The sequence below is a fragment of the Marmota flaviventris genome, chromosome 10 (genome assembly GCF_047511675.1).
Source record: "Marmota flaviventris isolate mMarFla1 chromosome 10, mMarFla1.hap1, whole genome shotgun sequence".
Taxonomy (NCBI): Eukaryota; Metazoa; Chordata; class Mammalia; order Rodentia; family Sciuridae; genus Marmota; species Marmota flaviventris.
In genome coordinates this window covers 7,122,261-7,148,473 of record NC_092507.1, presented here as the reverse complement: position 1 = coordinate 7,148,473, position 26,213 = coordinate 7,122,261, and the positions used below count along the sequence as shown (strand labels likewise).

General features: G+C 57.4%; 1 protein-coding gene across 2 annotated transcripts in view; it reads left to right on the top strand.

The window, feature by feature from the left end:
- The window catches only part of Casz1 (castor zinc finger 1), a 142,929-nt gene that overhangs the window by 99,900 nt on the left and 16,816 nt on the right, over positions 1-26,213 (top strand). For both annotated transcript variants that reach the window (XM_071617343.1, XM_027947704.2), the window contains 6 exons: positions 17,068-17,553; positions 20,702-21,536; positions 22,479-22,547; positions 24,074-24,164; positions 24,903-25,067; positions 26,031-26,203. In XM_071617343.1, the coding sequence (XP_071473444.1) occupies positions 17,068-17,553; positions 20,702-21,536; positions 22,479-22,547; positions 24,074-24,164; positions 24,903-25,067; positions 26,031-26,203 (1,819 nt within the window). The remainder of the gene's footprint in view (positions 1-17,067; positions 17,554-20,701; positions 21,537-22,478; positions 22,548-24,073; positions 24,165-24,902; positions 25,068-26,030; positions 26,204-26,213) is intronic.

The window sequence follows — 26,213 nt, the reverse complement described above, 5'->3', positions numbered from 1 at the left end:
TGATATATTTCTGTGAAAGTGGAGACTGTGCAGGGAAGGAAGGTGGGACACTTCCCCTGGTTCACTGGAAGACCACTAGAGCTCAGCTCAGGAGCACGGACCCCCACGGGCCTCCCCTGGCACCACTACAGGGCTACCTTGGAAGACTCCTAGGACATCCTTTTTGTGCAGACAGTTGTCCCTAAGTGGGACCTTAGCCTGAGGGCTTTCCTGAGTTTCCCCTGGCCTCTTTTCGGGTGGATCTCAGAGAGGATCCAGCTTCCTCCCCAGAGTGGACCACGCTGATCTCTGAGGTGGGGAGTAGCCCGTGCTCTTGTAGAGACAGGTGCTGCCTGAGTGGCCTGTCTCCCTCCACTCCACACCTAGAGGAAGGAGTTATGGAGCAGTGGGGCTGAGAATTCCTAGTCTAAACAACCCAGGGAAATGTGCTCAGGGAGGGAGCCACGCCAGAGCCACAGATGGCTTGATCCGGATGGATCATGGATCATAAGGGGGAGGGGGGCGGCTTTGAACAGTGGATGTTGTGTGGCAGTTGCTGTTCAAGCAGACAGATTGGTGAATTCCAGGCTGCGGGGATCTGAGCGGTCCCTTCTTTATCTTCTCTTACCCTCAGGCTCAGGAAGTGGGTGCTATGGGCAGGAGATGGGCAGTGGCCTGGGGGCTCCCAGGCCAAGCACCCATCGCAGGCCAGCCAGGTCACCATCCACAATACCATGTGGGCCCCTCCTCGGCCTGCCTGATAGGAAGGGTCCCTTTGGGGCTCCTCAGGAGACCTTGTGGAGCAGAGGCCGCTTCTCTCTCAGGAGCCCTAGCAGGTCCAAGAGCCCTGAGAAGGAACTAGGGATGTTTTCTGTTTCCGGGTCCCTCAGGGGCCCAGGGGCAGATTGAGACAGGCTCCTTGCAGGGAAGGTGTTAACAAACAGCAGGTGATTAAACATGACAAGCGGTGACATTTCTGTTCAGGGTTCTCAGTCCCGGCAAAGCCAAGAATGAAGCTATAAACCCTGACATTTTGTGTTATGCACTGAGAGATTTTTAATAGACCTCGTTCCCTCTTCCCCAGTCAGCCTCTCCCTCCTTCAGCTCCTTCACTGTGCCCACTGCTCCAGTAGCACCCTGCCACCCTGTCCACCTGGCCTCCAGGGCCCTTTCTGCCTCCCCACCCCCCATTTTCTTCCCTCATCCTCAGACCCCTTTGCACCTGCAGGGCCTGGTGGACACTGCCCTCTGCCCCCTCCTTTTCTTCCATCCGTCCTGTGGCCCCTTCTGTCTCCCCCTCGCCTCCCCTCCTCTCATCCTTCATTCTCTCACCTCCTTTTTTTGGGTCCTGATCTCAGCCTCTCCCTTAGCTGCGGCTGTCCCAGTTGTCTGGGACAGCAGGTGGCTATCCTTGTGCCCTCTTTGTGCTCATAAGATTTCCAGACAGACTTAAGAGCGGGTGTAGGGAGACTATGGGGCTTGGTGTGGGATTTTCCCCCATCTTTTTTTCAATCCCCTTTTCTCCTTTTTGGGACAAGGAAGGAGGTGGGGGGAAAGAATTACACTTCATAGCAAACAGTTGCTGGATTTATTCGGAAAGGGACTGGCAGCAACAGTTGTCCCTCTCACAGAGCAATGTCAGAACAACTGGGGCCTCCTTTGTTTTCTGGGAAGAGCCCTGTGAAGGGCGTTTGGAGGTGAGCCTGGGGCTCAAGAGGGCAAGAAACCTATGGGGGTGGTTTCAGCTCGGTTGCACCCAGGTGCCTCCATCCTGGCAGATAGAAAAGGATCCTAGAGGTCTGAGGGTTTTGGTGAAGTCAGGCCACACCCTGGGTCTCCTCTCTGCCTAGTGAACTTGAGAAGCACTTAGTTTTCTGTATTCATTCAGTAAATATTTACTGGGCCAGACGCTGTGCTGAGCAGTGGTCCGTCCCACAGCTCCAGCAGCCAGCAGCGTAGCAAGGTAGAGGGGTGATGAGGCGGGTCACCGCAGACCTACAGCAAGAAGACGGAGGGGTGATCCAGAGGGCTTCTCAGTGGAAGTGACATTATAGCTGGGACCCCTGAAGGATGCATGGTAGATGGGTAGCCAGTCTGCCCAGAGCTGAGTGGCAGTGTGCTGAGGTCTGGGGGTTTCTGCTGCTCCTCAAGTGCCACCTGGCATGGAGTCAGTCTGGGCTGTGCCACCCCACAGTGGGTGTGCCCTTTGATCTCTGTATAACTGACTCCGAATTTGCTATTCCATCCACCTTCCAGACATGTGGGTGGGTAAAATGGGAATGAGGCTCAGCCCTGCCTTCATGGAAGGAAAGTGCCCATGACAGGGGCTGCCGCCTGTTGTACCTCCTAGTCCCCTTGCTGATGACTCACAGGGTATAGGCCTGTGTGGAGGGCATGGGGGAGGAGCAGGAGCCAGGAGACCTGCCCTCCTCACCCCTCACTGCTGCCCTCACCTCACTTCGCTCTCTGCTCGCAGTGGTGTGTGAGACACTGGTGCTGAGTATCGTTCTTTTTAGACTCTGGGCTCCTTGAGACACAGGGCCAGAGGAGGCAGTTCTACTAGGTACTCAGGATGTAGTGGAGAACCTCCACCAAGCCAGGAGAAGGATTGAGTTAACCTATGAAAGCAGGACCATGAGGACTGTGGGCCTGCAACCGACCCATGGGCCTCTAGTGGCCAGGAAGAAAGGCCAGAGGCCCACATTCAGTTCATCATCCATTCTGAACTGGCCTCACACTCAGCACCATTCAGCCACAGAGCAGCTGGAGGGGTCTCAATGAGCCTTTAGAACCTCTCCCCCATCTTGCTCAGCCTTTGCCCAGGGGTTCAGGCCCAGCATACCCTACCTCCACACTGGCTCCCCGAGGAGGACCAGTTTGGCTGCTGGACCCAGGAGTAGCATAAAGGGTCCAGCATAGATTTCAGCCATGATTCCTCCTCCCCATCCCAATTCCAGCCCCTACCTTTCTACCCTTTTGGCCTGAGTTAATGCCAATGCCATCCCTTGTCACCCACTTCCCAAAGACTAGCTGGACCTCCTGTAGGGCTGAGAGACTCAGCCTTCCTCCCTCACTTGGCAGCTGGGCTGGGGGTGGGTGTAAAGGGAGGAGAAGGGAGTCCCAGAGCCAGGACTTGGCCTGCTGCCCCTGTAGATCCAGAGCCAGGTTTTACTGTAATCCCTACATCCTGTTGCAGATCCTTAATCAGCTGGAGCCCAGGTTGGGCTGGACCCTGTGGTGACACTCAGGGCTGTAGTGTGGAAAACCTGAAGTGGAGCTTCTAGAGTTGGGGTTGGCTGTGAGGTTGAGGCGGGTGGAGGGGAGCAGAAGGGAGCCAGTTCGGGCACAGGATGTGGACAGAGCCCAGACCCACCACCTACCCAGCCTGGACTGGGTGGAGGAACAGCTGTTACAGACTGGGAGCCAGGCTACAGTGGGGCATGTGGGGCCCCCAAAAGGATACCAGAGTCTGTAGGGACTGCTGCACTGCTTCATCACTCCATCGAGACAGCTGACGTGAGAGTTGCTCAGACAGTGGCTCCAGCCAGAAACCTGGGTGACGGTGGTTCCAGGGTTTATACCCACAGGTACTTCAAGTCCTCATCAGGCTACAAGTACCTATCCTGCTGGAGCCCTGCTTCCTGAGTAGGGGTGGGGAAGAGGGCCCAAGAGACCTATCCTGGGTTTGGGCAGCCAGGGCTTGAGGCTTTCTCCAGGAGGCAGGGGTCCCTTAGCAGGGAAGGGAGACCCCAGGATCACTCTTCCTTTTGCCACAAGCAGCTGACCCCGGACAAGAGCTCCATATCCCATCTGACCCCTTAGTTCAGCCCAACTCTGTAGTCCCTGCGTGAATCTTAGGAAAGAGTTAGGGGACAGAGGGAGAAGACCCCACCTGGACCCCAACTCCTCTCAGCCCAAGATGCAGTGGTGGAGGAGAATGAGGGAGAATGCATAGGCCAGAGAGCCAGCACAGAAGCCAGGAGTGGGCTGGCTGGCAGCGGGTGGGCAGACGGGCGTCTGTCCTGCCAGGGGCCCAGGCTGGCTCTGCAGACAGCCTCTTTTCTATATGGAAATGAAGAATTTAGGCTAATGGAGCTCAACCATCTCTAATTTTGCGATGGCAGGAGGATTTTGATTGAAAGTAATTAAGCAAGCTAGCTGTAAAATTAATTAAAGCAAAAGGGGGGGATTTTTTATTGGATTGGATAGCGATATAGCGTCTGTCAGGCGGGGGACGGATGGGGGTGACCTGAATCCTCTGCCCTCCCCCCTCCCACTCGGGACGTTTATGTCACTTTAATCTCCTTACAGCGGCTGCTGTGCATTTGTTTGAAATAATCAAGGAAATATGGTCAGAAATTGTCAGCTTTCAGATCTAATTTACCTGACGGCCCCTGCGCGAGCTGGCGCGGCCTGGGGAGTGAGCGTGCGTGAGCGGGTGGGGGAGCTGAGTGGGCTCTGAGCACGCTGGAGCCGCAGCCCATGGCCAGCCCGGGCTCCCTCCAAAGGGGCAGGAAGGTGCTGCCCAGCCTGTCGGCACCTCCCTGGGCTTTGCCCCTTTCTGGAACAGACTCCCACCCCCACCCACCTGCTGCCTCTTCCTCACACTGTAACCAGCTTTAGGGTTTAGGGAATATAGGATTAGGGAGGTGATTGTAATTCCTTATTCCAGATGGCTGACAACTGCTAAACCCCTCCACCAGGGCCACAGTTTTAAAAATACTCCTAAATTAGTCCCCTCATGTCCTCATCATTGGCCTCAGCAAGGGGATTGAGGAGATGGGCTGGAGGGAGGGCGGGGTGACCTGTCATCCCCAGGTCCTCTGCCACATGCTGCACCACCCCCCCACACCTGGGGCTGTGCTTACTGCCTGGGCCTCTCTGCCCCAGGCCCTTCCCCGACTTCTAGGGTAATGCTTGCCCTGTTTCCTCTTTGTAGCACACTCATGAAATCTGGGGTCTCAGTTCCTGCAAGAAGAAGGCCACTTCCCAGTGCCACAAGGTCCTACCCATTTCCAGTGGATAAACCAGGCCACAGAGCCGCTTTCCTTGGGGTATCTGACTTCCAGTCCCTGCACCCCAGAAGTTCTGGTTCAGAGCTCTTGGAGTCCCTGCCCAGGTGGGCCAGTATGCAGCCCTCCCCAGCAGGGAACCCTTGAGATGTCTGGGGTCCAAGGGCCCTGGAGCAGTCTCTGAGGCTATGAAAAATTCCGGCTTAAATGGAAATGTGTAGCAGTCTGATCTGCTGGGCATGAGAGGCCTCCCAGTGAGAATTGGGTCCCTGAATCTGTCTAATGCTGACCAGTGAGTGACCCCAGCCTTCACCAGACCTGTCCATCACCCTTCCAGTTCTGAAGTTCTGTATAGGTCTAGGACAGCCTCTGCCCTGGTAGCTGTTCCCTTATACAGTCAGTTCATGGGACCTGAGGGCAGGCTGCCTTTGGGGCTTGCACACACCTCTGGGACAGGGGAGAAGGCTGGGGATTGATGACAGTAAGCAGCCAGCTTCCCATTTGCCCACCGGAGAGCATACCCACTAGAGGCCTCCATCCCCACCTGCCCTCCTCGGTACCACCCAAACACCCTCTGCCTTGTCCTCCACTTTTGCCCTTGAGGGAATCCCCCCCCCCCCCGTCCCCAGCCCACTGTGGGACAGGGTGACTCAGGCTGCCTCCTCCGGCAGCAGTGAGGGAGTGTGAGCTCCTGTCTGTCCTTCCAGCCTCACCCTCAGCACAGCAGCTGGAGGCAGGGGAAGCAACACCTGCCTGCTCCTTGGGCTCTTTCATCCGCAACCTCCTCTCTCCCTAACCATGAGTCACTCACTGTTGGGGTTAGGGGATGCAGCCCCAGAGAACTCTACCCAAAAAAGAGGGAGGAAAAGCTACCTCAGGGGATAGTTGCATGTACCCCAAGGCCAGGGGGCACTGAGGTCTGTGGGGCCCTGCTGTACTCCCCTGCTCCCTGTGCCCACAAGTGCCTAGGCCATAGGCAGCAGCATGAGGACCATAGGGACTCAGCCAGAGACACTGCCTTTTGTTCCCATTAACTACCCAGGACCCAGATCCCAGGAGACAGGAGATTAGAGGGAGTGGTTTCAGCCCAGCCTCTCACCTCCATGTGTGGCTCACAGCTGCTTTACCTGTGCTGCTGGGACATAGAGGGACCAGCTGGGGGCCTGCACCAGGGCAAGGAGCTTATTTCTGGCTTGCTCTGGTAGGTGCTGAGGTAGAGGGAGACTCCTGCAGAAGGGACCCCAAAGCAGGCTTTGGCATGGGGAAGAGGGGGAAGCCCAAGGGGAGAAGGGGCCTCCTCATGTCCTCCTAGTGTCCCCAAGACCACCCTCTGCCCCAGAGAGAAGAGCATGAGTTGGAAATGCTCTACTGAAATCCACTTCTTGGAATCAGCCCCCATGGTGAGGAGAGAAACTGATTCTGCAGTGGCTCCTTGGAGAGGAGCAACAGGGATGGCAGTGACAGACAGAACTGGCCACCGGCCCTCGGGTGTGAGTCAGAGGACAGCCCTGGGAGGGCACATGGGAGCCTAGGAGGCTGGGAGAGGGGAGAAGTAAGAGGGTAACTTGGGGGCCTGGGGATCAAAGGCTAGCTCAGCAGTGCCTTTCTGTCCTCTGGCTGGCATGAGATGGTTTCTACCCCTGAGATAACATGTGGTGGCCTCCCTGTTGTCCCTTGTTCCTTAGCTCCTAAGCCTTTGAGGAAAAAACATACTGGCCTCCCTTTCCCAGGACCTGTCCCTGGCCGACATGTCTCTGCCTTCCCCCAGAGCCAGGGTTCTGGGCCTCTGGAGCGGAACGTGGGGGGAGAAAAGGCAAGGCCAAGGACAACCTGCCTGGCCCTGCCAACCCCCAGGCCCTGCCAACCCCCAGGCCCAGCTCCCTGAAAAGCTTGAGGACTGGGGACTTCCCCTGGCGGAGGGGGCGGGGGGCAGTCCATCTGGCCTGGCTAGGGGTTCTTTCTCCCTTTAGGTGGGCCTGAGGGTTGGCTGGTCTCCCTCTCTCAGGTCAGGGGAAGGCAGGCCTTCCTGAGTCCTCATTCATACTTAACGAGGACCAGTGGCTTCAGGAGAGTTCTCAGTGTGCCCTGGCCACAGGGGCTAGGGGTAGGGGAGGCACCTGCCCCACTGGAGGAGGAACCCAGAGTAGCAGGTGTCCAGCCTCAAGAGTCAACTGCAGGGTCTTCTAATGACAGTGTGAACAGAGAGAATATCTGATATAGCTGGGGACCTGACTCCTCCTTCAGCCAGGTCCGTGCCCAGAGTTGGCATGATGTGACTGAGGCCCTGGGCTCCCGGAAGTGCCTGTGACCAGGCCGGGCTTGGCAGTCACTCTTCAGTCTCGTGAAGCCTCCCCACCAAGTCTGGTGGATTCCCTGCTCTGTAGACTTCTCCCCTGCCCACACTGGGCCCACCTGCCACCCCAGACCCCTCATCGCTTCCTTCCAGTCTGGCCTCTGTTTCTCGCCTTTTGGGTCTCAAGTCTCACTGCCCCAACCATGGCCCGTCCTCCGTCCCCCTTGGCTTCACAGTCACATTTTGCTGCCAGCGCAGGGCACTGAAAAACTGCTGGCACTGCCAAAAACCCTGTGTGCGCTATGACTCCCCAAACATCCCTTTATTTTTATTGTTCTGTTAATTACTGTTTAAACTTTAATAAGTCACTTCGTCAGGAGGGGGGACCTGCCGTGAGCTTTTCTGTGCAAACACGGGCCGGGAGTGACTCGGGTGTAATATAACCCTTTATGCGATGTGGGAATGTTTAGATTGTAACAGAAACTTGTTATTTTAATGACAGTTGGGGGGATCTGAGCGTGGTAAGGGAGGAGGGGTGGCGTTCCCTGTCAACCCCTCGGAGGGCTTGGGGTGGCCTGGCCCTGCCAGGGTTGCCCTCTGCCACGGCAGAGGGCCCAGCTAGCTGTGCACCCTCCTGGGCTGCCCACTCAGCCCCCTGGGCAGACTTGTGTAGAGCGGTGCCTTCCGAGGGAGGCCCAGGGCCTGGGGCAGGAGAGCCTGGGCTGGGCAGCTTGGGTGGGTGAGGGCCTGAGGAGAAAGTTGGGCTTTCAGGGATGAGGAAGCAGGAGGCCCCGGGCAGTTCTCTAGTCCCTGGGCAGAAGCAGGCAGGGTTGCGAGAGGCTGGACTCCACACCTAGCCATCCCTGACTCTGCCCAAGAGTCAGTGGCAGGTGCCCTGTGCTCTGCAGCTCTGTGTCAGACCTGTCACTCACAGCATCCCTTTGACATACTGTTGCAGATGGGACACTGAGGTCCAGTGCAGAGAAACTTGGTTAAAGTGGCAAGCTTTAAGAGAATGGCAAATCTCAGGTATTGATTTGTTTTATTTGGAAGCCACCAAAGCCCAGGTGCCCCAGTGTGGTCTCGGGCTGGACACTATCCCACAGTGGAAGGGCATGGAGGGGCACAAGTCCTTGTCAGCCATGGAGGGGCTTGGGCAAGGCTCACCCTCCATTCTCCCCTCACTCCCACCAGGAGGAGGAACTGGAAGATGAGGTGGGGTGCCCTGGTCACCATCTGCACTCTTTCCCTCTCCCAGGAAGCAGGAGCTCGGCCCAGGGCAGGGCAATGGCAGCAGATACCCTGATTCTCCTCCCAGCAGTCTAGACCTGCTTCCAGCAGACACCTGGAAGGGACCCCTTGCCCCCAGTGTTCGTGAGGCTTCTACCAGGACCTCAGGTCACCTCAGGGTCTGTTTTCCTGCTTTGTCTTCATTTGGTCTGTCTGTCCTGTGTAGCCAAGCCTCTGCTGTATTCCAGACACTGGAGTGATATAAAAGAAGGAGCCCTGTGCTCATCCTGAGGGCCTGTGACCTGCTGCTGTTAATAAAGAGATTTCAGGGGTCTTGGGGAAGGGCAAAATCGAGGGGCCCCGCCTCTGTCCAAGGCCTGCCCCGTCCAGTCTAGCCATAGAGAAAGACCCTTGCACTCTGGGCTCTCCTGCACCTTTCTACTGCCTCCCACTGAGGGCACCACATGGAAGCTGGCCCTGCCCTGTCCCCCACCTCCTGCTGGGCGGGGCCAGAGGTTCAGGGCCTTGTGCCCTGGGTCTGGAGGGGAGCCCCCAGATGGTGGTGGCAGCTCGGGCCACGAATCGCTGAGGTTTTCCTTTTCTGAGCAGTGCGTTTCCCTAAATTGTCTTTGACTGCGTGCATGGGTAATGAAAGTTTATGCCCTTGTTAGAAGGACAGGCGGCCAGTTCCAGTTAGAACTGGGGCTGTCTCCCTGCCAGGCCGGCAGCCCCCTCCCCAGCAGGAAAGAGCAGGAGGGCAGGGTGTATGTGTGTGTGTGCGCGCGCACGCACACACACACACACACACACACACGCACGCGCGCTTGCGCTCGCACACACTTGCATACCCCTCCCCAGTGAATAAGAAGCCTGTTAAGGGAAGGGAAGGGAGAGAGGACGGAAAAAAAGAAAAAAATTTCCATATTTGTGTAAGTTGCTTTAAAAGCATTTTATCATGTCATAAAAAAGGGAAAGTACTCTCAGAAATTGATCCTCTCCGCCAGCCCATTGGACAGAAGGACGTTGGGATGTTAATGGCCATCCTGCTCCAGGGTGGCTTATTAAAAAATTTATACATAAATGCTTAAAATTGCATAAATTATTTAAAAAAAACCAACAAAGTAAGCAATTTGAATTCCCTCTTTTCCTCCCCTTCACTCCGTCCCCCCTTTTCCAGCCTCTCCTCAGGGCTCTCCTGGTCCCCGGGCTCTGGTCCCCTCCTTGGGGCAGTCCCCCTCTTTTCTCCACTTCCCGCTGCGCCCCTGACGCCCGCCGTCTGCCCTGCCCTCCTCCGGGGTTTCCCTGCCTCACCCACAAATTAATGAAACAGCCAGCCCACCACCAAACGCTCACACGCACACGCGCTAATAAAAACACCACTAATAATGCCCCAAATCGCAAAATTAAATATTAAGGCCAAAGGAGGCGGACGTGGAGCGGAGCTGCCGCCACCGTTGCCGAAGTTGGAGCTGATGAGTGTGTCTCTCGCAGGCGTGGAATGTCACCCACACATCCTGGAGACTGGAGTGGGGAGTTTTATGATGGTTTTTCATTGATTTGTTTCCCCAGCGCAGCTGCCGACCTCTATTGAGGGACAAACATAATCAGCACTGACGCAAATTAGATGGTTATTCGTTTTGAAAATTGACAGAAAAACAATAAAAAAGATGAAATGCTCCCAAATCAATAGATATAATGAAATTCAAATAATCCGAGAGATGAGGTCTCCATGGCAACTGATAATGTGGAAAAGAAAACAATTTAATAAAGGACAGACACACTTTGAAAACAGATTGGGCCCGGGGAGGGGGGCGGGCTGGCGGGCGGAGGGCTGGAGCGCGGGCTGGCGAGTGAAGGATCACTGTCCGTCCCAAGGACACCCGCCATAATTAAGCGAGGCTTTCGGCCCCAGAAAGTGCAGATTCAGGTTTTAATACACAAAATTATTTCAGGAGCAGTGAATCGGAAAGTCGTTTGTAATGACCTTCCTGAGAGGCCCGGGCGCGGGGCATGTTGGAGGCTGGGCGGCCGGGCCGGCTGAGTTATGGCATATTTGTGTTTTTATAGTGCGGAGGGGAGGGGGTGGTGGGGGGAGGGGGGGAGAAGGTTAAACAGTATTTACAGCTCAGTTGTTTTCAGAGAGGAAAGAGAAATAGAGTTCATGGGGAGATGCAGTGGGCAGGCAGGGGGGTGAGCCAGGGAGGCCTCTGGGCAGCAGGGAGGGGAGGTAGACCTGAGCAGGTCTCCCACCTCAGGCTGCCTCACCTACGTCCGCCTCAGGTCCAGAGGAGATGCCAGGTCCGCTTCCCCTGCTCCAGTGCCTGGTGAGGCTCAGGCAGTGCGGTCTTCTAGGTCTGGGGCCTCTCTGACGGGGTGGGAGCCGAAGTCCAAGCCGTGTGGACACCCAGCTGCACCTATCAGTAAAAAGGTGGGGCATTTCCACAGCTGCCACGAAAAGTGGCTCTGCCCTTCATCCTCGCCCGCACCCTCCATTTCTCTATGTGGCAGTTGGTCATCCATCCAGATGGTGCTGCCCTTCAGGGTGCAATAGTTGAGGGCCGGACGAGCATGTAAGGACGGCATGCCCCACTGCAGTGGCCTGCAGCTCCGTGCCTTCTCTTCTTTGGTTCCTCCTTCATGCCAAGTGCCCACCTTGGACATGCAGAAGTGGGGTTCCGTGGAGCAGGTGGAGGCAGAGGCCACAGAGGGGGCAGGGGATCAAGCATCCCTGCCCCAGCCCTGCAGAGCCCCTAGCCTGCAGCAGGCAGCTCAGGCACTGGTGGCCAGGCCACGGGAGCCTTGAGACTCCCCCCTCAGGCTCCGTGTCCCCTCCAACCCCTGCTGTGGGAGTGCAATTGTGTTTCAACACTGACCACACAGAGACTTTCTAGTTTGTGGGCTGCTGTAGATGGGCACGTGTGAACACGATTGTACAGAGATCCCTGAGTGTGTGTGCACACAGGCGTGCACACCGTCTGTGTGCTTTTGCTCGGTGTGTGTATGTTTTAAATCTCCCCTGGGTGGTAACTCTCTTTTTTCTCCTCTTCCTGTTTGGCTGTGACCTGGGGGAGATTGATAGCCAGCCTGTGTGGTGGATGCTAACAGTTCCCCTGATTTATAGAGTTACTTACGCTAAGTGAGGCCACTTAGACGCGTCTGGATAGTAAACCTTTTAACTGGACTAAAAAATCATAATAAATAAATAAACAAAGGGGGGTAAGCTAGGGCCCAGTGGCCAAGCCCTGCCCACTCCCCAGCTTAGAGCCCTTGAGGACCAGGGACCTGCCTGAGAACCCCAGGGGAGCAGTGGCCATTCCTCCCTTCAGAAAAAACTCAGAGGCCCTTCTGTTCTGAGCTGGAGATGGGATCAGGAAGGACCCCCTCTCCCAGGGGGCCTCTCAGGGACAGGTCTTGGTAGGAAATGAGGGAAGGGAACTGCTCAGCTGGAGATGGGCTCTGAGGGAGAAAGCATGGGCCTAGCAACCTTCCCTTCTGCTCTTGTGGCACCAGTGCTCCATGTCAGGGAGATGGTCTGGTAGTGACTTTTGAATATTGTTGCCTTGTCTGAACTGCATAGTCCCTGATGTAGGAACCAGGGTGACGTAGGACCCAGGACTGCCTGTCTTGCTCACATCGTAGCCTCAGAATTCAGCCCGAGCCTGGATGGAAGTAGGTGCCCCATGCGTGCCACTGAATGGGGGCTTGTGGTCTGTGAGGTTCCAATCCTCAAGTGCAGCAGGATGGGAGCTCCCCTAGGCACCCTGAGACTCCAGGATGGCCACTTGGAAGACCTGGAAGGCACCTTGGAAATCTGAACTTGGTGGGAGCTGGCTCCAGCACTGACGGGACAATTGCCAACCTCATTACCTCTGCTGCCTCACCTGGAAATGGGGACAGGACAACTGGCTTGCAGGGATGCTGGGGGATCACCAAGGTGACTAAGTGCCCAGCATACTTTCTGGCACAGACAAGGTGCTCAGGAGGCACCAGGTGCCATGTGCCTGTAGATGCCATGGGCTAGCTCAGCCACCGGTGTCCGGACGGTGTCTGTGGCCCCCAGAGCTGCCTGGCAGTAGGCAGGCAGAGCCAGGTGCACCCCCACCCCAGGGGACTGGCTCCTGGCCCCTGCCTCCCTTCCTCCTGATATACAGCGGGCATTAGGCCGCCCAAAGGGGATCCTGCATCCTTAGGAAGAAATATGTCCTCATTTTTCTTAAACACCGTTTCCACTGAGTGAAATGTTTAGAAGGGACGCGCAGGGAGAACTTTATTTCCTACCAGGGAGTTCAGAGCCACCAAGCAGAGCCCATAAAGCACCCGGAGCCTGGTAGCTGACAGGCAGCCCAGCCCTGAAACACATTACTCACGGTGGGGAGGGGCTGCCAGGCCTGCCCAGACCCCTGGGACTGCCCCTGCCCTGGCAAGACAAGCAACTTCAAGACCCAGGGCCATGGGCAGCGGGCACCACGCCTCTTCTTCCCTTGAGCCCAGATTGCCTGCAGGAGAGGGCCTGGCCTGACCAGGTGCCGAAGGAGTAGTTCTTCCAGCTTCCCACAGCCCTTTACCTCCCAGGTCAGGAAGACGTGGGGACAAGGGGCCCAGGTGCAGCTACAGGCACCCCCCTTTCTCACCCAGAACTGGCAGGAGCCCTGGCCTTCCCTAGCCTGTGCAGGGAGTGATGAGATTCATGCCATAACGGGCCCCTTCTCCCAAGGCCCTCCCTTCATTCGATTTCTGAAGCTGGCTGATTTGAATATTTATAAATATCAGTAAATTATTTATTGTAGCAATCTGCTGCACCATTTTACCCATCGCAGTTAACACTTTAGGGGGCTCTGTGTTATGGGAACAGGAAGTGGGGGTGTGGAGGAGATGGGGCAAGGGAGGGAAGGAGCCCCTGCAGGGAGGCTTGGGACTTCCCAGAGCTTGCCTCGGAGCCTTCATGGGGATGAGGCTGAGCCTCAGCTCCAGGTATCTACAGCCAGGATTAGCTTCCTCCTCTGTCAAATGGGTTGGCACAGGGCTCAACTGGATCATTTTTGAAGCTTTGGTGAGATTGTGATGGACAGTCAGTTTTTGCTTCTCTCTCCTGCACCTTAGTTGGGTCTGCTCAGCTCAGAGACTGATGGGTAGTGCTTGTTGAGTTTGGAGGCCTGTAGGAAAGCCGAGGGGGCCATTTGCTGGCGCAAGGGAGAGGGCTGCAAGGATGGCCCCAGGCCTCCTGCCTCTCCTTTCCCTCTTCCCTCTTCTGGGCCAGGTGAGAATTCCTTGTCTTGGAATCTTGGGCCAGACATGGCACCACATCTGCCTGTCATTCTCCTCCTGGGCTCAGCTGTCTTTTCCCAGGTCCTTCCTTGCCAGGCCCTGTGCTTGGCCCAAGGAGGCGCCTTCTCACCTTGTAGCCCGGCAGCCCTTCTGTGAGAGATAGCTTGCCAGGGCCGGTAGCTCCCAGGGGTAGAGCCAGGCTATATGCTCCTGACTCTGACCCAGGGGCCAGACTGTAACCTGCTGTGCCTTCTGGGGTTCAGAGCCACTGGGGCCAGGAGCAGAGTAGGTGCTTTGCTGGGCCCACCTCAGCTGCCCCTCCTGCCTCTGCCCCCCAGTCTGCTGGTCCCTGGGGGAGCAGAACAGGAGTCCTCTTGCCTTCCCACCCTCCTGCCCAAGCCTGCCTCCTGGGCAGTATTGTTCCCAGAGGAAGTGTCCAGTGTAAATAGAGCAGCGGGCAGGCTGGTGGCGGGAAGGAGATGAAAGGGGCAGTGACAGGGCCGGGGACTGATGGCTTCCTTCCATTGAGGCCTGGCCACGCCGTTTATATTTTAGGGAAGAAAGTCAGGGGAATGTTTACATGGACAGGAGTCTGGGGTCAGACCATGGGGGTGGGTAGTCTGGAGGTCCCAGGGCCTTTGATGGAGGGGCCAGCAGCAAGGCCCCACGGGGTGGGCCGGAAGGCACAGGGCAGCAGCTCAGCCCTCAGTTCATACATGCCCTCCTCCTGCCATCCCAGCCTTGCACACATTGGCACTGACAACCATCAGCCCTGCCTCTGCCTCTTGCCCGTGTCCCGGGCCCAGGTGCCGTCTCCACCTCCACCCTTGGGACCAAAGTAGAGTCAGAGGGAGGGCAACATCTGGAATGCAGGTGGGCTGGGTCAGAACAGCAGCTGGAGGGCAGGTGTAGAGGGAGTCAGCAGGAGCAAAGGGGCCTGGGGGCTGGAGGTGGGCCCGGTGCACAGCTGCATTACAGCTGGTGGGGGCCCAGGCTGGGACTGAAGGGGCACATGGCTGAGATCGGGAGAAGGTGGGCTGGGTTGGGTGAGCCGAAGTTCAGGGAGGCTCCAGGATGGGTGGGAGCCCTGGGAGGGGGTGTCACTAGCAGCAAGTGCAGCCTTGGGAGCTTCTGCTTCCCTCTTCCTTGGGATAAATATTTATAGATTCATTTGCCGTCTGCCATACACACTTGGCTGCTTACCTCTTGGTAAAAATAGAGCAGGCTCCTCACTCCCGCTCTTTTCTTCCCCGTCCAGGGCAAGGGACAAGGAGGACCAGGTGAGGCTGCTCCCCCTGAGGCTGTTGGAGGAAATGTGGTGTCACAGACCCTGCTGGCCTGCCCAGCAGTTGAACTGGGTGGGGTTGTGATTAGGGGCCCTGAAGCTGAACTTTGAGAGGAACCTCATGTGCATACATAGGGATTTGGGTGCAAGCGGCACAGACTTGGAGCTGTGGACAAACATGAGTTTGTGGGCATCTGGCTTGGCCAGGGTCCAAGACCCTGGAGCCAGAGCCACAGGACTGGGAACTGGCTGAGCAGACCTTTCTCTGACAGTCCCCAAGCAAGGCCACACATTCAGCAGCTGGTGATAAGGCAGGATCTGCAGCCACAGGGCATGTATATATCAAGGGACTATTATTTGTGCATAAAAATCAGGTCGACCTGTGGGATGAGGCCCTTGGGCAGACACAGGTGTGGCTTCTTTGTGGGCTCTCCAGGATGTGGATTTCATGGTGGGCTTTTGTTTTGTTTTGGTACCAGGGATTAAACCCAGGAGCACTTAACCACTGAGCCACATCCCTAGCTCCTTTTTATATTTTATTTAGAGATAGGGTCTCACTGAGTTGCTTGGGACCTTGCTAAAGTTGCTGGTTTTGAACTTGCAATCCTCTTGCCTCAGCCTCCCAAGCTGCCGGGATTTCAGGCATGCACCACCACTCCTGGCTCATGGTGTTTGATCCATGGAGCTAAGGCACAAAGCCCTCCTGCCCCCAGCCTTCAGACCTATATGAGACATGCCCATTTCCCTGGCTAAGGCCTGGGGAAGCACTCTTTGACAGGGACCTCCCTATGCACAAATTGAGTATGAACTGAGACGGTCACATGGCCACTCCCCTGATCCACCATGGGGTGTGGCACATGGCAGTACACTAGATGGATGGATGGCTAGACAGATGTGTGCCGTCATTCGTGCATATGTCCAGCCTTGTAGGCCTTCCTGGCCACCTGCCCTCAGGACCCTCTGTCCCCTGACAAGGTTTGGTTTCTAGCTGCCTATGTGCTGTCACGTCGGGAATCAGAAATTAAGCCCTTTAACTGCAGTTTCTGGGCTTTCCATGAGGGACCTAAGCAATCCAAGCCTGTCCCAGCTGGGGCTCCTAGGCTAGGAAGTGCACTTCTCAGCTCCGGCCAGACCTTCCCAGGATATAGGAGTGGGCCACAGGAATTGGAGGAGGAGGAGTGTGGTGCTGGGATGGAGACTGTAGGAGGGGCTGCGAGGATCTCTGTGGAACAGCAATAGGAAATGGCCAGAGGCCCAGTGAGGCTGGAAAGAAGGGCCAGGAAGACCCTCACAGGGCAGGTGACTGAGAAAAAACAGAGGCTTTTTTTGGGGGGGTCAGGGTGGAGGTGGGGGGGCGGTGGTCCTGAGTAGCTGGGAGCCAAGGAGAAGAGCTCTGCTGTCCTGAGAGCAGACACTGGAATTGGTGAGGCCTATGGACTGGGCCTGGCAGAGGTGCTGCCAGGGGATAAGATGCTCAGGTGGGGACAGTGCCAGCCAGGGTAAAAGGTTGACACAGGCTAGAAGCTGGTTGTCAGCTGACTCCTCCCCAGGGACCTGTGGTGAGGTAGAGCCAGGCCACCAGCAGTGCAGTGCTTCCCTTGCCACCTTCCCTCACCACCAGCCCCTCATCTGCCTGTGCTTGGGGTTCTGCATGACACAAGTCATACCACCTCTCAGGAGCTATTTAGGGCCAAACAAGCCTAGAAAATGCTTCCAGGAACCAGGTGCTAGGAAGAAGACTTGTATTTGAAGAGCCTTTCTTTCATCCATTTTGAACCACCTACTCCATGCCAGGCACTGTGCAGGCTCTGGGGATGGAGCGACTGGCTAGCCCAGCCCTCGAGCTCCCAGTCCAGAGGGGAGATGAGCAGTGCTAGGCCACCTCAGGACAGCATGATGGATCTGTGATCACCTGGGGAGACTGACTTGGGGGTGCAGGGTCGTTCAGGGGTAGCTGTGCTTGGCATGTGGCCCCTCATCTCTGTGTCCCTCCATCCCTACAGCTGAAGGCACCCGGTGCACTGACCCACCTGCAGGCAAACCGGCCATGGCGGCCAAGCGCAAAGGCGGCCTCAAGCTCAATGCCATCTGTGCCAAGCTGAGTCGCCAGGTGGTGGTGGAGAAGGGAGCAGAGGCTGGCTCCCAGGCGGAGGACAGCCCGCTGAGGCCCCGGGACAAAGAGCGCAGTGGCCCTGAGTCTGGGGTGGCTCGGGCCCCGCGCAGCGAAGAAGACAAGAGGCGGGCGGTGATTGAGAAGTGGGTCAACGGGGAGTACAGTGAGGAACCGGCACCTGCACCCATGCTGGGGCGGATCACCCGCGAGGGCCTGGAGCTGCCTCCCGAGGGTGTCTACATGGTCCAGCCCCAGGGCTGCAGCGATGAGGAAGACCATGCTGAAGAGCCCTCCAAGGATGGCAGTGTCCCAGAGAAGGACTCAGATGGGGCAGCCTCAAAGGACGACAGTAGCCCTGGCATCAAGCAGGCTTCAGGTGGGTGTCTGGCCTTTAAGAGGCAGGTGGAGGCTGGGAAAGGGTGCTACACTGTGGGGTGACCCAGGAAGGAAGGTCCACGTGTCCAGGTGCCCACCTGCCTCCTCTTCATTCCTGCCCCAAGCACCAGCATCATGTCCAGTGAGAACTCTGGGGGTGGGGGCAGAGTAAAGGGACAGAGAAGGCAGCTTTCCAGGATTGTGAGGGGGCAGGGGGGATTGCCCAGCATACAGTGGGTCCTTAAAAAACAACCGGTGGAGGGACAGATGGACGGATGGCCAGACACACAGAGGAATGGACAGATGGTGGGTGGGTGGGAATCAATAGGAATGAGCCTTCTGGGGGACCAAGGTCCCTGGCCACCAGTGTGGGGAGCAGTGGTTGTGGTGGGGCAGCAACATGAACCCCATGAGCTGCCAGCTGCAAGCACTCTCACTCCGAGAGACTTCTCTGAGGATCCTAGAAAAGGCTTGGCCCCCTGCCTGTGCCCCAGCATTCTCCTTCCCTACGTCACTGCCCCTGGCCCTCCTAGGTGGGAACTCAGGCCCATGAGGCTGGCCAGGCCCAGCCAGAAGATCCCCTTACACCCAGCCACCCCGACATGGTCCTCTTGCTGACCTCTTCCCATGAGATGGCCAAGGCCTGGCTTCTCTAGTGCCTACGTGTCCTTGGGACTTAGAGCAGTCTCCAGCTCTTTCTGCTCAGGAGAGGACCAGCCTGGGGTTTATGGCAGGAGAGGGGCCCCCGCTAGAACTAGGTCTGGCCTTTACTCTCGCCCCAGCCTCCTCCCAGGTTGGTGCCTGGAGCTGCACGCCTCCCCTGCCTCTCCCTGTCCCTGTCCCCCCTGCGGCGAGGGGCGCATCTCCTCCCTGTGCGGGGAGCCCTGCACAGCCACATAATTATGCATATAAGATATAAACAGAGCTGTTTAATTATCCTTCGCCACATCAGTGACAGAGTAATTAACAAACATTGCAAGATCAATGAGGAAGAGTGTGACCTTCAGTTTCCTCTGATAGGAAAAGCCCTTGCCGTTGCCAGACACAAGGTGATTGTGCTAGGCCTGAGGAGAGAGAAGGGACAGCAGCCCTTGCTGCTGTCCCTCTGACACTCTCTACGCTCAGCTCTGCCCACAGTGGAGGGGCTAGAGGAGGCCTCACCTCCTGAATCCTCCCTTCCTGGAGAGAGGAGCTGGAAAGGCAGGAGGCAGGGATCGAACTGCCCTGTGCCTCGTGGCCTGAGCTCTCCTTCCCTCAGCCCCAGGTGGCTAGGGAGCCAGTGGAGCCCCAGCTACCTTCCATGGCCTTGGCTCCCCAGGCCAACTTCTCTGGGCCTGGGGGTCAGGAATGCAGGGCTCTGGAACTGCCTCTAGGACCCTGCCTGGCCCCCTCCCTGCTCCAAGTTGCCTGCCCTTCAGAGCCTTCGGTTTCCCTGCCATATATAGTGAGGGTTCAGCTGCCTCCAGCTATTTTTAGCCCCTTTCCCTGGTCCCTGAGCCACTGTATCCAGCAGCCAGAGCCCACTCCTCCCAGGCCAGGCCCCCAACCTCTGTGGCTGGTGTTCCAGACTGTGGCTGACCCACCTGCCCTGCCAGGGGAACAGCTGTCTGAGGGTTCCTTGAGTCACTCTGCCCAGCCTGGGTGCCAGGGAGCTGCCTGTGACCCTCCCCTCCTTAGCTAGTGGGCTCCCAGTCCTCCCCAGAAGCTGAGAACCCCTCCTTCCTCATTCTGCTGGGTTTTCTCTCCTGCCAGGCCCTGCCCGCTCTGCTCCTTTGGACTCCCTCTGCCCCTTCCACTTGTGCTCAGAGCACCTCAGGCCTAGCAGGTTTGGGTGGGGTTGGGAGGAATCCCCGCTGGCATGCCTTCCTTAAGCTGTACTGTCAGGACCCTCCTTTAAGCTGTACTGTCAGGACCCACAGTCTGGGTTCTGCTACTCTGAGTGTGCCCAGGTGGGCAGGCTCAAGCTGAGTAGAGAACACTGTGTCCCCTGGACTGTGTGTCTCACTTGTCAGTATGTGCCCAACCCTGATGGAGGGCGCAACCTGCCGTAAGTGGAAGAATGAGCACCCTCTCACACATTGGAGACCACCTGTCTGCCAGGCCGAAAGGCTGTGTGTAGAAGGCACATTAGAAGGGGCCATGTTGGCCTAAGACTTGTCCTGGGGAGCTGGCTGTATCTGCAGAGTTAGGAAAAGCAGCTACGAACGTGAGCTTGTGAGTCCATGTGTGTGAGCACATGTGTGAGTGTGGTGTGTGCATGTGTGTGAACATGAGCCTGCATGTGGTGTGAACATGGGGGAGGGAGAGTGTACGTGTCACTGTGGGGAGGTCCCTCCAGGGTTCAGTGTGCCCTAGGTGCAGACAGTGGGGAGGATGGATGTGCCCAGCCCAGGCCTGCTGCCCTGGGCCTACAGTGCTGGCTGCTCCCACCTGCCCTGGTCCTTGCTCTCCCAGGTGACACCTTGGTGTGCTCCATGTGGTACATCTTGGCTGGAGGAAGGGCCCTACATGAGTCTGTGTGGGCACGTTGGCACAGTCCCTGCCCTGCTCAGTTCTGTGGTTGGGGGGAGGCTGAGAAGCCAGGTCATGAGGCATCATGGGGCAAGGCCCTCATCAGCCAACGAGATCCATTTATGGGGCTCAGGGCAGTTCACCATGCCAGGTTCACCCCAACCCCACCCAGAGCATCTCTCTCAGCTCCTGGGATCTCTCCTGACTGTCCAGTCACCACCCACATCCCTACCTGTCCCTGTGCCTGTAACTACTGCCCCCACCTCAGGAGGCAGGTTGGGATTTGGCCTTCCAGTAAGATGACTTCTCTTTCATATTAGGCCAAGGCGAGAGAGCGGAGACATTTATGAAACTTTGTTTAATGTACTGAAAAGCCATCGGCCAGAACATTTAGGAAATTGATTTTCCTGGCATTGATGAACTCGTTTTATTTTACCCCAGTATTAATTACTTTTTTTTAAAACAAATTAATTTAAGAGTCGTAAAACCTAACAAGTGGGCCGAATGTCCATAGATCATGTCCTGCTCTGCCCCTCCCCACACAGGCCCCTCTCTGTGGTGGGGGCTCGCAGTGGGGGGCCTCTTGGCCCTTCCTCCCCTGATTCCTCCCAGAGGTGACCACCCCCTCCTCCTTGTAGGAGAGGCCTCCTCGCTAAGGGACTATGCGGCCTCCACCATGACCGAGTTCCTGGGCATGTTTGGCTATGATGACCAGAACACGAGGGATGAACTGGCCAGGAAGATTAGCTTCGAGAAGCTGCATGCGGGCTCCCCCCCTGAGGCGACCCCCTCTTCCATGTTACCCACCTCCGAGGAAAGCCTCAGCAAGCGGGCACGCTTCTCCAAGTATGAGGAGTACATCCGCAAGCTCAAGGCCGGCGAGCAGCTCTCTTGGCCAGCCCATGGCACCAAGGCTGAGGAGCGGGCAGGCAAGGAGATGGTGGGCCCTCTGCCTGGCCTGCGGCTGCCCAGCAACACCACCCACCTGGAGACCAAGGCCACCATCTTGCCCCTGCCATCACACAGCAGTGTCCAAATGCAGAACCTGGTGGCCCGGGCCTCCAAGTATGATTTTTTCATTCAAAAACTGAAGACCAGTGAGAACCTGCGCCCTCAGAATGGGAGTGCCTACAAGAAGCCGTCCAAGTATGACCTGGAGAACGTCAAGTACCTGCACCTCTTCAAACCCGGGGAGGGCAGCCCCGACATGGGCGGGGCCATTGCCTTCAAGACAGGCAAGGTGGGGCGCCCCTCCAAGTATGACGTCCGGGGCATCCAGAAGCCAGGCCCCGCCAAGGTTCCGCCCACCCCCAGCCTGGCTCCTGCACCCCTCGCCAGTGTGCCCACTGCTCCCAGTGCCCCCGGGCCGGGGCCCGAGCCACCTGCCTCCCTGTCCTTCAATACTCCCGAGTACCTGAAGTCTACCTTCTCCAAAACAGACTCCATCACCACGGGGACCGTCTCCACTGTCAAGTAAGGCACTCCCCATCCCACTGCACCCCAAGCCCTGAGGCAGGACACCCACTCGTACGCCCAGACCTGGGCTCAGTCGACTCTCATGCTCATGCTCACACACGCAGCGTGCTCACTCACTGTGTGCTCACTCCGGGGGGCCCTTCCAGCTCGTGCACGGTTCATGGCCCTGCACCTCCACCCCTTGCTGCAGAGCCTCACACGCTCACACAGCAGGCGCTGGTGTGCACTGCGTACCTGCTGACGTGAGTGCCAGCGAGTGCCATAACCCCTGGTTGCCACCACTGGCTTCCTTTGCCTGCTGCCATCAGAGCTGTGGTCGGCTGAGAAAGCCCCATCTGGGGGTGAGGCTGCTGGGATTTCTGCAGTGGCCCTGGTGCCTGGGTTCAGAGCCTCCTTGGAGGAGGCAGAAAGAAGAAGGCCTTTTCAGCCTTAATTCAGGGACAGGGCACTGGCCCTGCCAGTAATATGGTGGGTGCCTGAGGCTGAACAAGACCCATCCCAAAGCCTTTATCTGCACTCCACCCTGGTAGCTGTGAACCCAGGCAGATGCAGGCAGTGCCCCCTGACTTGAGGCTGATGTGCTGCCCTTCCTTCCCCTTTTCCTCCCTGGGATGCCTGATGCTTCTCAGCCCTCACCTTTTGATTCTCCCTCTGTGCCGGGGGGTCAGGCCCTGGCTCCAGGGACCTTCCACCCAGACAGACTCTAGGCCTACCTGGGCCTGAGGTGCAGACCTCCGGCCCTGCCTGCCTGGGGTGGCCCAGCCCTCCTTAGTTGGGCTAATTGAACCTCTGCCAGGCTTCTGCCAAGGGACTATCTTAGTCCTACCCGTGTGCCTCGGAACTCTCAGCCAAGGCAAGAAAGGCGAGAGCCAGGGCAGGGAGCTCCCCACCAGCTCTTGGGCCTGCGGCTGATCGGCTGTGTCCCGTGTGTCTCACCAGGAACGGATTGCCCACAGATAAACCAGCTGTCACCGAAGATGTAAACATTTACCAGAAATATATTGCCAGGTAGGCCCCTGGGGAGGAGACTATGTGGAGAGAAGGTGGGGGGCCAGGAATACCCAGGGACTGTGGGACCATCCCTGCACTCTCTTACCACTAGGGCCAAGACTGTCTCCTCCCAACCTCCACCTGTTTCTTTCCCTAAACTCCCCATGGAAGCTGTCCCATGAGCCCAGCTCAGACCTGCCTCTTTGCTGTGGTCCAGGCCACATGATCCTTAAGCAGCTTCTACCTCCAGGGCCAGGGTGTGAGAAGGAGCCCACAGCAAGGCTCGGCCATAGATGAGTTCAGGGTCCCCCTCCACAGCTGGCCTCCGTCGGGCCTTCACTGTGGACCCCAGGTGGAATGCAGACCACCATAATTGTCAGTTTCGGGCAGGGGTGTGGCTCCCTGGGCTGCCCAGGTAAGGCCTCACACCACCTGACTCCAGATCCATCCCCTCCATCCCAAAGGCAGCGGGATTGGCAGCAAATTCCCCTCCATCAGGCCCTCACAGCTGCTGCCTGATGAGGCGGCACATGGTGGGGGCTGTGCCCTGGCGGCATAGTTCTGGGCTCTTCCAGGTCCCTCCCATCCTCTCTGCCTCTCCTGTCCCAGTGTCTTTCCCCCTTTGCTCTCTTTGGTCTTCTCTTTATTACTGTTGCTATCATTATTATTAGTGCCTCAGCAGATGGCCCTGTTGGCAACTTCAGCTTAAATATTTATTTGCAAGTGGTCCCCCCATACATGGCATGGGTTTCTCTCCACTCCTGCAATCACGTCATCCACAGAGGGGCACAGGCAGGCCGAGGAAACATCTTCCCTGCCACTGTCATGGTTTGCTCTCCCAGGGCTGGCCCTCACCAAGACTGTAAGAGCCACACCCGGCAGTGTCAGGTCTGGAGAGCGACTGGGGTTTCCTGGAGGCAGGCAGCATGCAGGCAGCACGGGGCTCCTAGCTGTGCACTTGGCTGGAGAGCGAGCTCCCTGCCACAGGAAGCCAAACAGATGCTGTGCTTTAAAAATTCATAACTCTGGACTATTTCAAGTGTCAGGAAAAGCCCAGAACAGAGAGAGCCCTTTAACACCTCACAGCAACAGAGCCCCAGTGCACCAGCCAGGGCCTCCTCCCTGGACAGAGCTGGGCATAGTGTTGGTCAGGCAGCTAACTGTAGGAAAGGCAGTTGTGGGGACTTCAGGTCTCCTCCTCACCTCCCTGGTCTGTGTCTACTCTGGCTGTGGCTTGTGGCCTGCCCTAGCTTCTTCCTCCCCACCTGGGTGCCAGGCTTCTACTTCACCTGGCACTCACTACCTGGAAGATGCTGGCAAGCATGCAGCTTGAGGAATCTGGGATTCCTGACAGGCCTAGCCACTGGCCCTGGCATTTCCAAACCTCTTCCACTTCACCACTGTCCCCCGTATCCCCAGCCAGGCCCACAGAAACCCAGTAGCACATCTCTAGAGCCTGGGCAGAGATGGCTTTAGGCCCTGGAAGAGTCCTCATGGGGCCTGGCACCCAGAAAGGGGCCTGACCCGACCCCTCTTCTCTTCAGGTTTTCAGGCAGTCAGCACTGTGGCCACATCCACTGTGCCTACCAGTACCGAGAGCACTACCACTGCCTGGACCCTGAGTGCAACTACCAGGTACGAAATGCACCACTGCACAGCACAGCGGCTCTGGCTAGAAGTGAGGCACCAGGTGCTTAGTACTCCATGGGTCACCTGAACTTAACTTGGTGGGCAGAGAGTACCGACCCACTGCCAGCCTGTGCCACTAGTAGGTTCTGCAGCCATTGGCATCCTGGTGGTGATGATGCCCATGCAGCTTCGCCGGGAATCCAGTGTGGACCAAGGCCCATTCCAGGCGGCCTGTGTACCGCAGCTAGCTAACTCTTCACGGGGCCTTCTAAGGTCGGCATCACTGCCCCACTTCAAAACGGAAATTGAGGTTCAGATAGAATCCCATTATGTAAAGACCACGACTTGCAAATGCAGAACTATCAAAGAGGTGGCATTGACAGTGTGCATAGGCTGCTCCTTCGGTCTCACCGGGTGTCTCACCTGGCTTTGCTCACAGGTGCATTGGGCAGAATGTACTGTCACCTATCAGAGCCCTTGCCCTGAGGGAGCACCCTGTTCATCCTCTGCTTGGGCTATGGCTGTTGGGAGGCTGGGGAGAGGCCAGGGGAGGGTCTATGGTTTCTGGATTGTTGGAATACCTGCTGCTGAGGGAATTGGCTGGGCAGTCTGTGCTGTCCTGACCACAAGTGGGGTTAGGTTTATGAGGTGACCTGAGGGCCCTGAGGCCGGCCCCTGGCCCAGGCTGTCTTGGCACACGGGTGGGGATGAGGGCTCCTGCCAGCTTGGTACTCTTCCTGGCAGAGGTTCACGAGTAAGCAGGACGTGATCCGGCACTACAACATGCACAAGAAGCGGGACAACTCCCTGCAGCACGGCTTCATGCGCTTCAGCCCCCTGGACGACTGCAGCGTCTACTACCACGGCTGCCACCTCAACGGGAAGAGCACCCACTACCACTGCATGCAGGTGCCCGCCTCCCCGTCCTCGCCCTGAAGCCCCCCAGCTCAGGCCTTCCTCTAACCCCGACCACAGCAGCCATGGGCAGGGTCTCTGGGTGCAGGGTGGAGGTAGCTGGTGAGCCAAGAGTCACTGGGCATGTTGAGGGAGGCTCTGGGGGAGTGGGGAGCAGAGTCTGGTGGCCGAGGCGGGGCCATCCCCGTGGCCATACTTGGTGTGGGGGAAATTCAGTGAGCTGTTTATACAGACCGACATTTTTCAGGCTTTAACACCAAGAGCGGCATTGCAAATGATTCCTGAGGAGGTTTTTGTTTAATTCTTTGTTTTAATGCCACACTGAGTCTGGGCTTTTTCAAGGTGTCAGGCCCAGGAGGAGCGACTTTGGGTTGCAAATAGCAGCCTCCTTGCCTCCCCCATATTTGTCGAGGGTTGTTATGGCCTCTGGGGAACAACCTGGGTGTGAGGAGGGGGGCCACCCTGGGCCTGAGACGGTGCAGGCACTGGCACAGCCCAGCCTTTGAGGGTGCTCAGAGGCCACTGGTTTTTACTCAATATGGCAACATTGTCTGCCTGGCCCAGTGCGGGGGGAGGGGCCATGCCCAGAAATCATCCACTAAGCAAGTCCCTGAGCTAAGGTGACCTCCAGGACACAGCCCCTGTCAACTCTGGGGACTGTAGAGGTAGGGCCACAGATGGGGATATAAAACCCAGCATCTGAAGAGCATGGCTCCCTCGCCTGGGCCCGAAGCCGCGTGGTCTGAAGACAGCCTGGCCCTCAGGCAGGTTCCGGTTGCTCCCTGGGCGGGGTGGGGGGGGGGTTGGTTGGAGGCTTTATGCCTCGGCCCAGGCACACCTGGGGAGTTTGAGGATAGAGGTGTCAGCTGTCCCGAGAGGAGACCTGTGCCCAGCCGCCCTCTGACCTTGGCCCAGCTGTGCCAGGACTCAGATGGCTGCCCGCCATCCTGGCTGCAGGTGGGCTGCAACAAGGTGTACACGAGCACGTCCGACGTGATGACCCATGAGAACTTCCACAAGAAGAACACCCAGCTCATCAACGATGGCTTCCAGCGCTTCCGAGCCACCGAGGACTGCGGCACGGCGGACTGCCAGTTCTATGGACAGAAGACCACGCACTTCCACTGCAGGTGAGCCAGC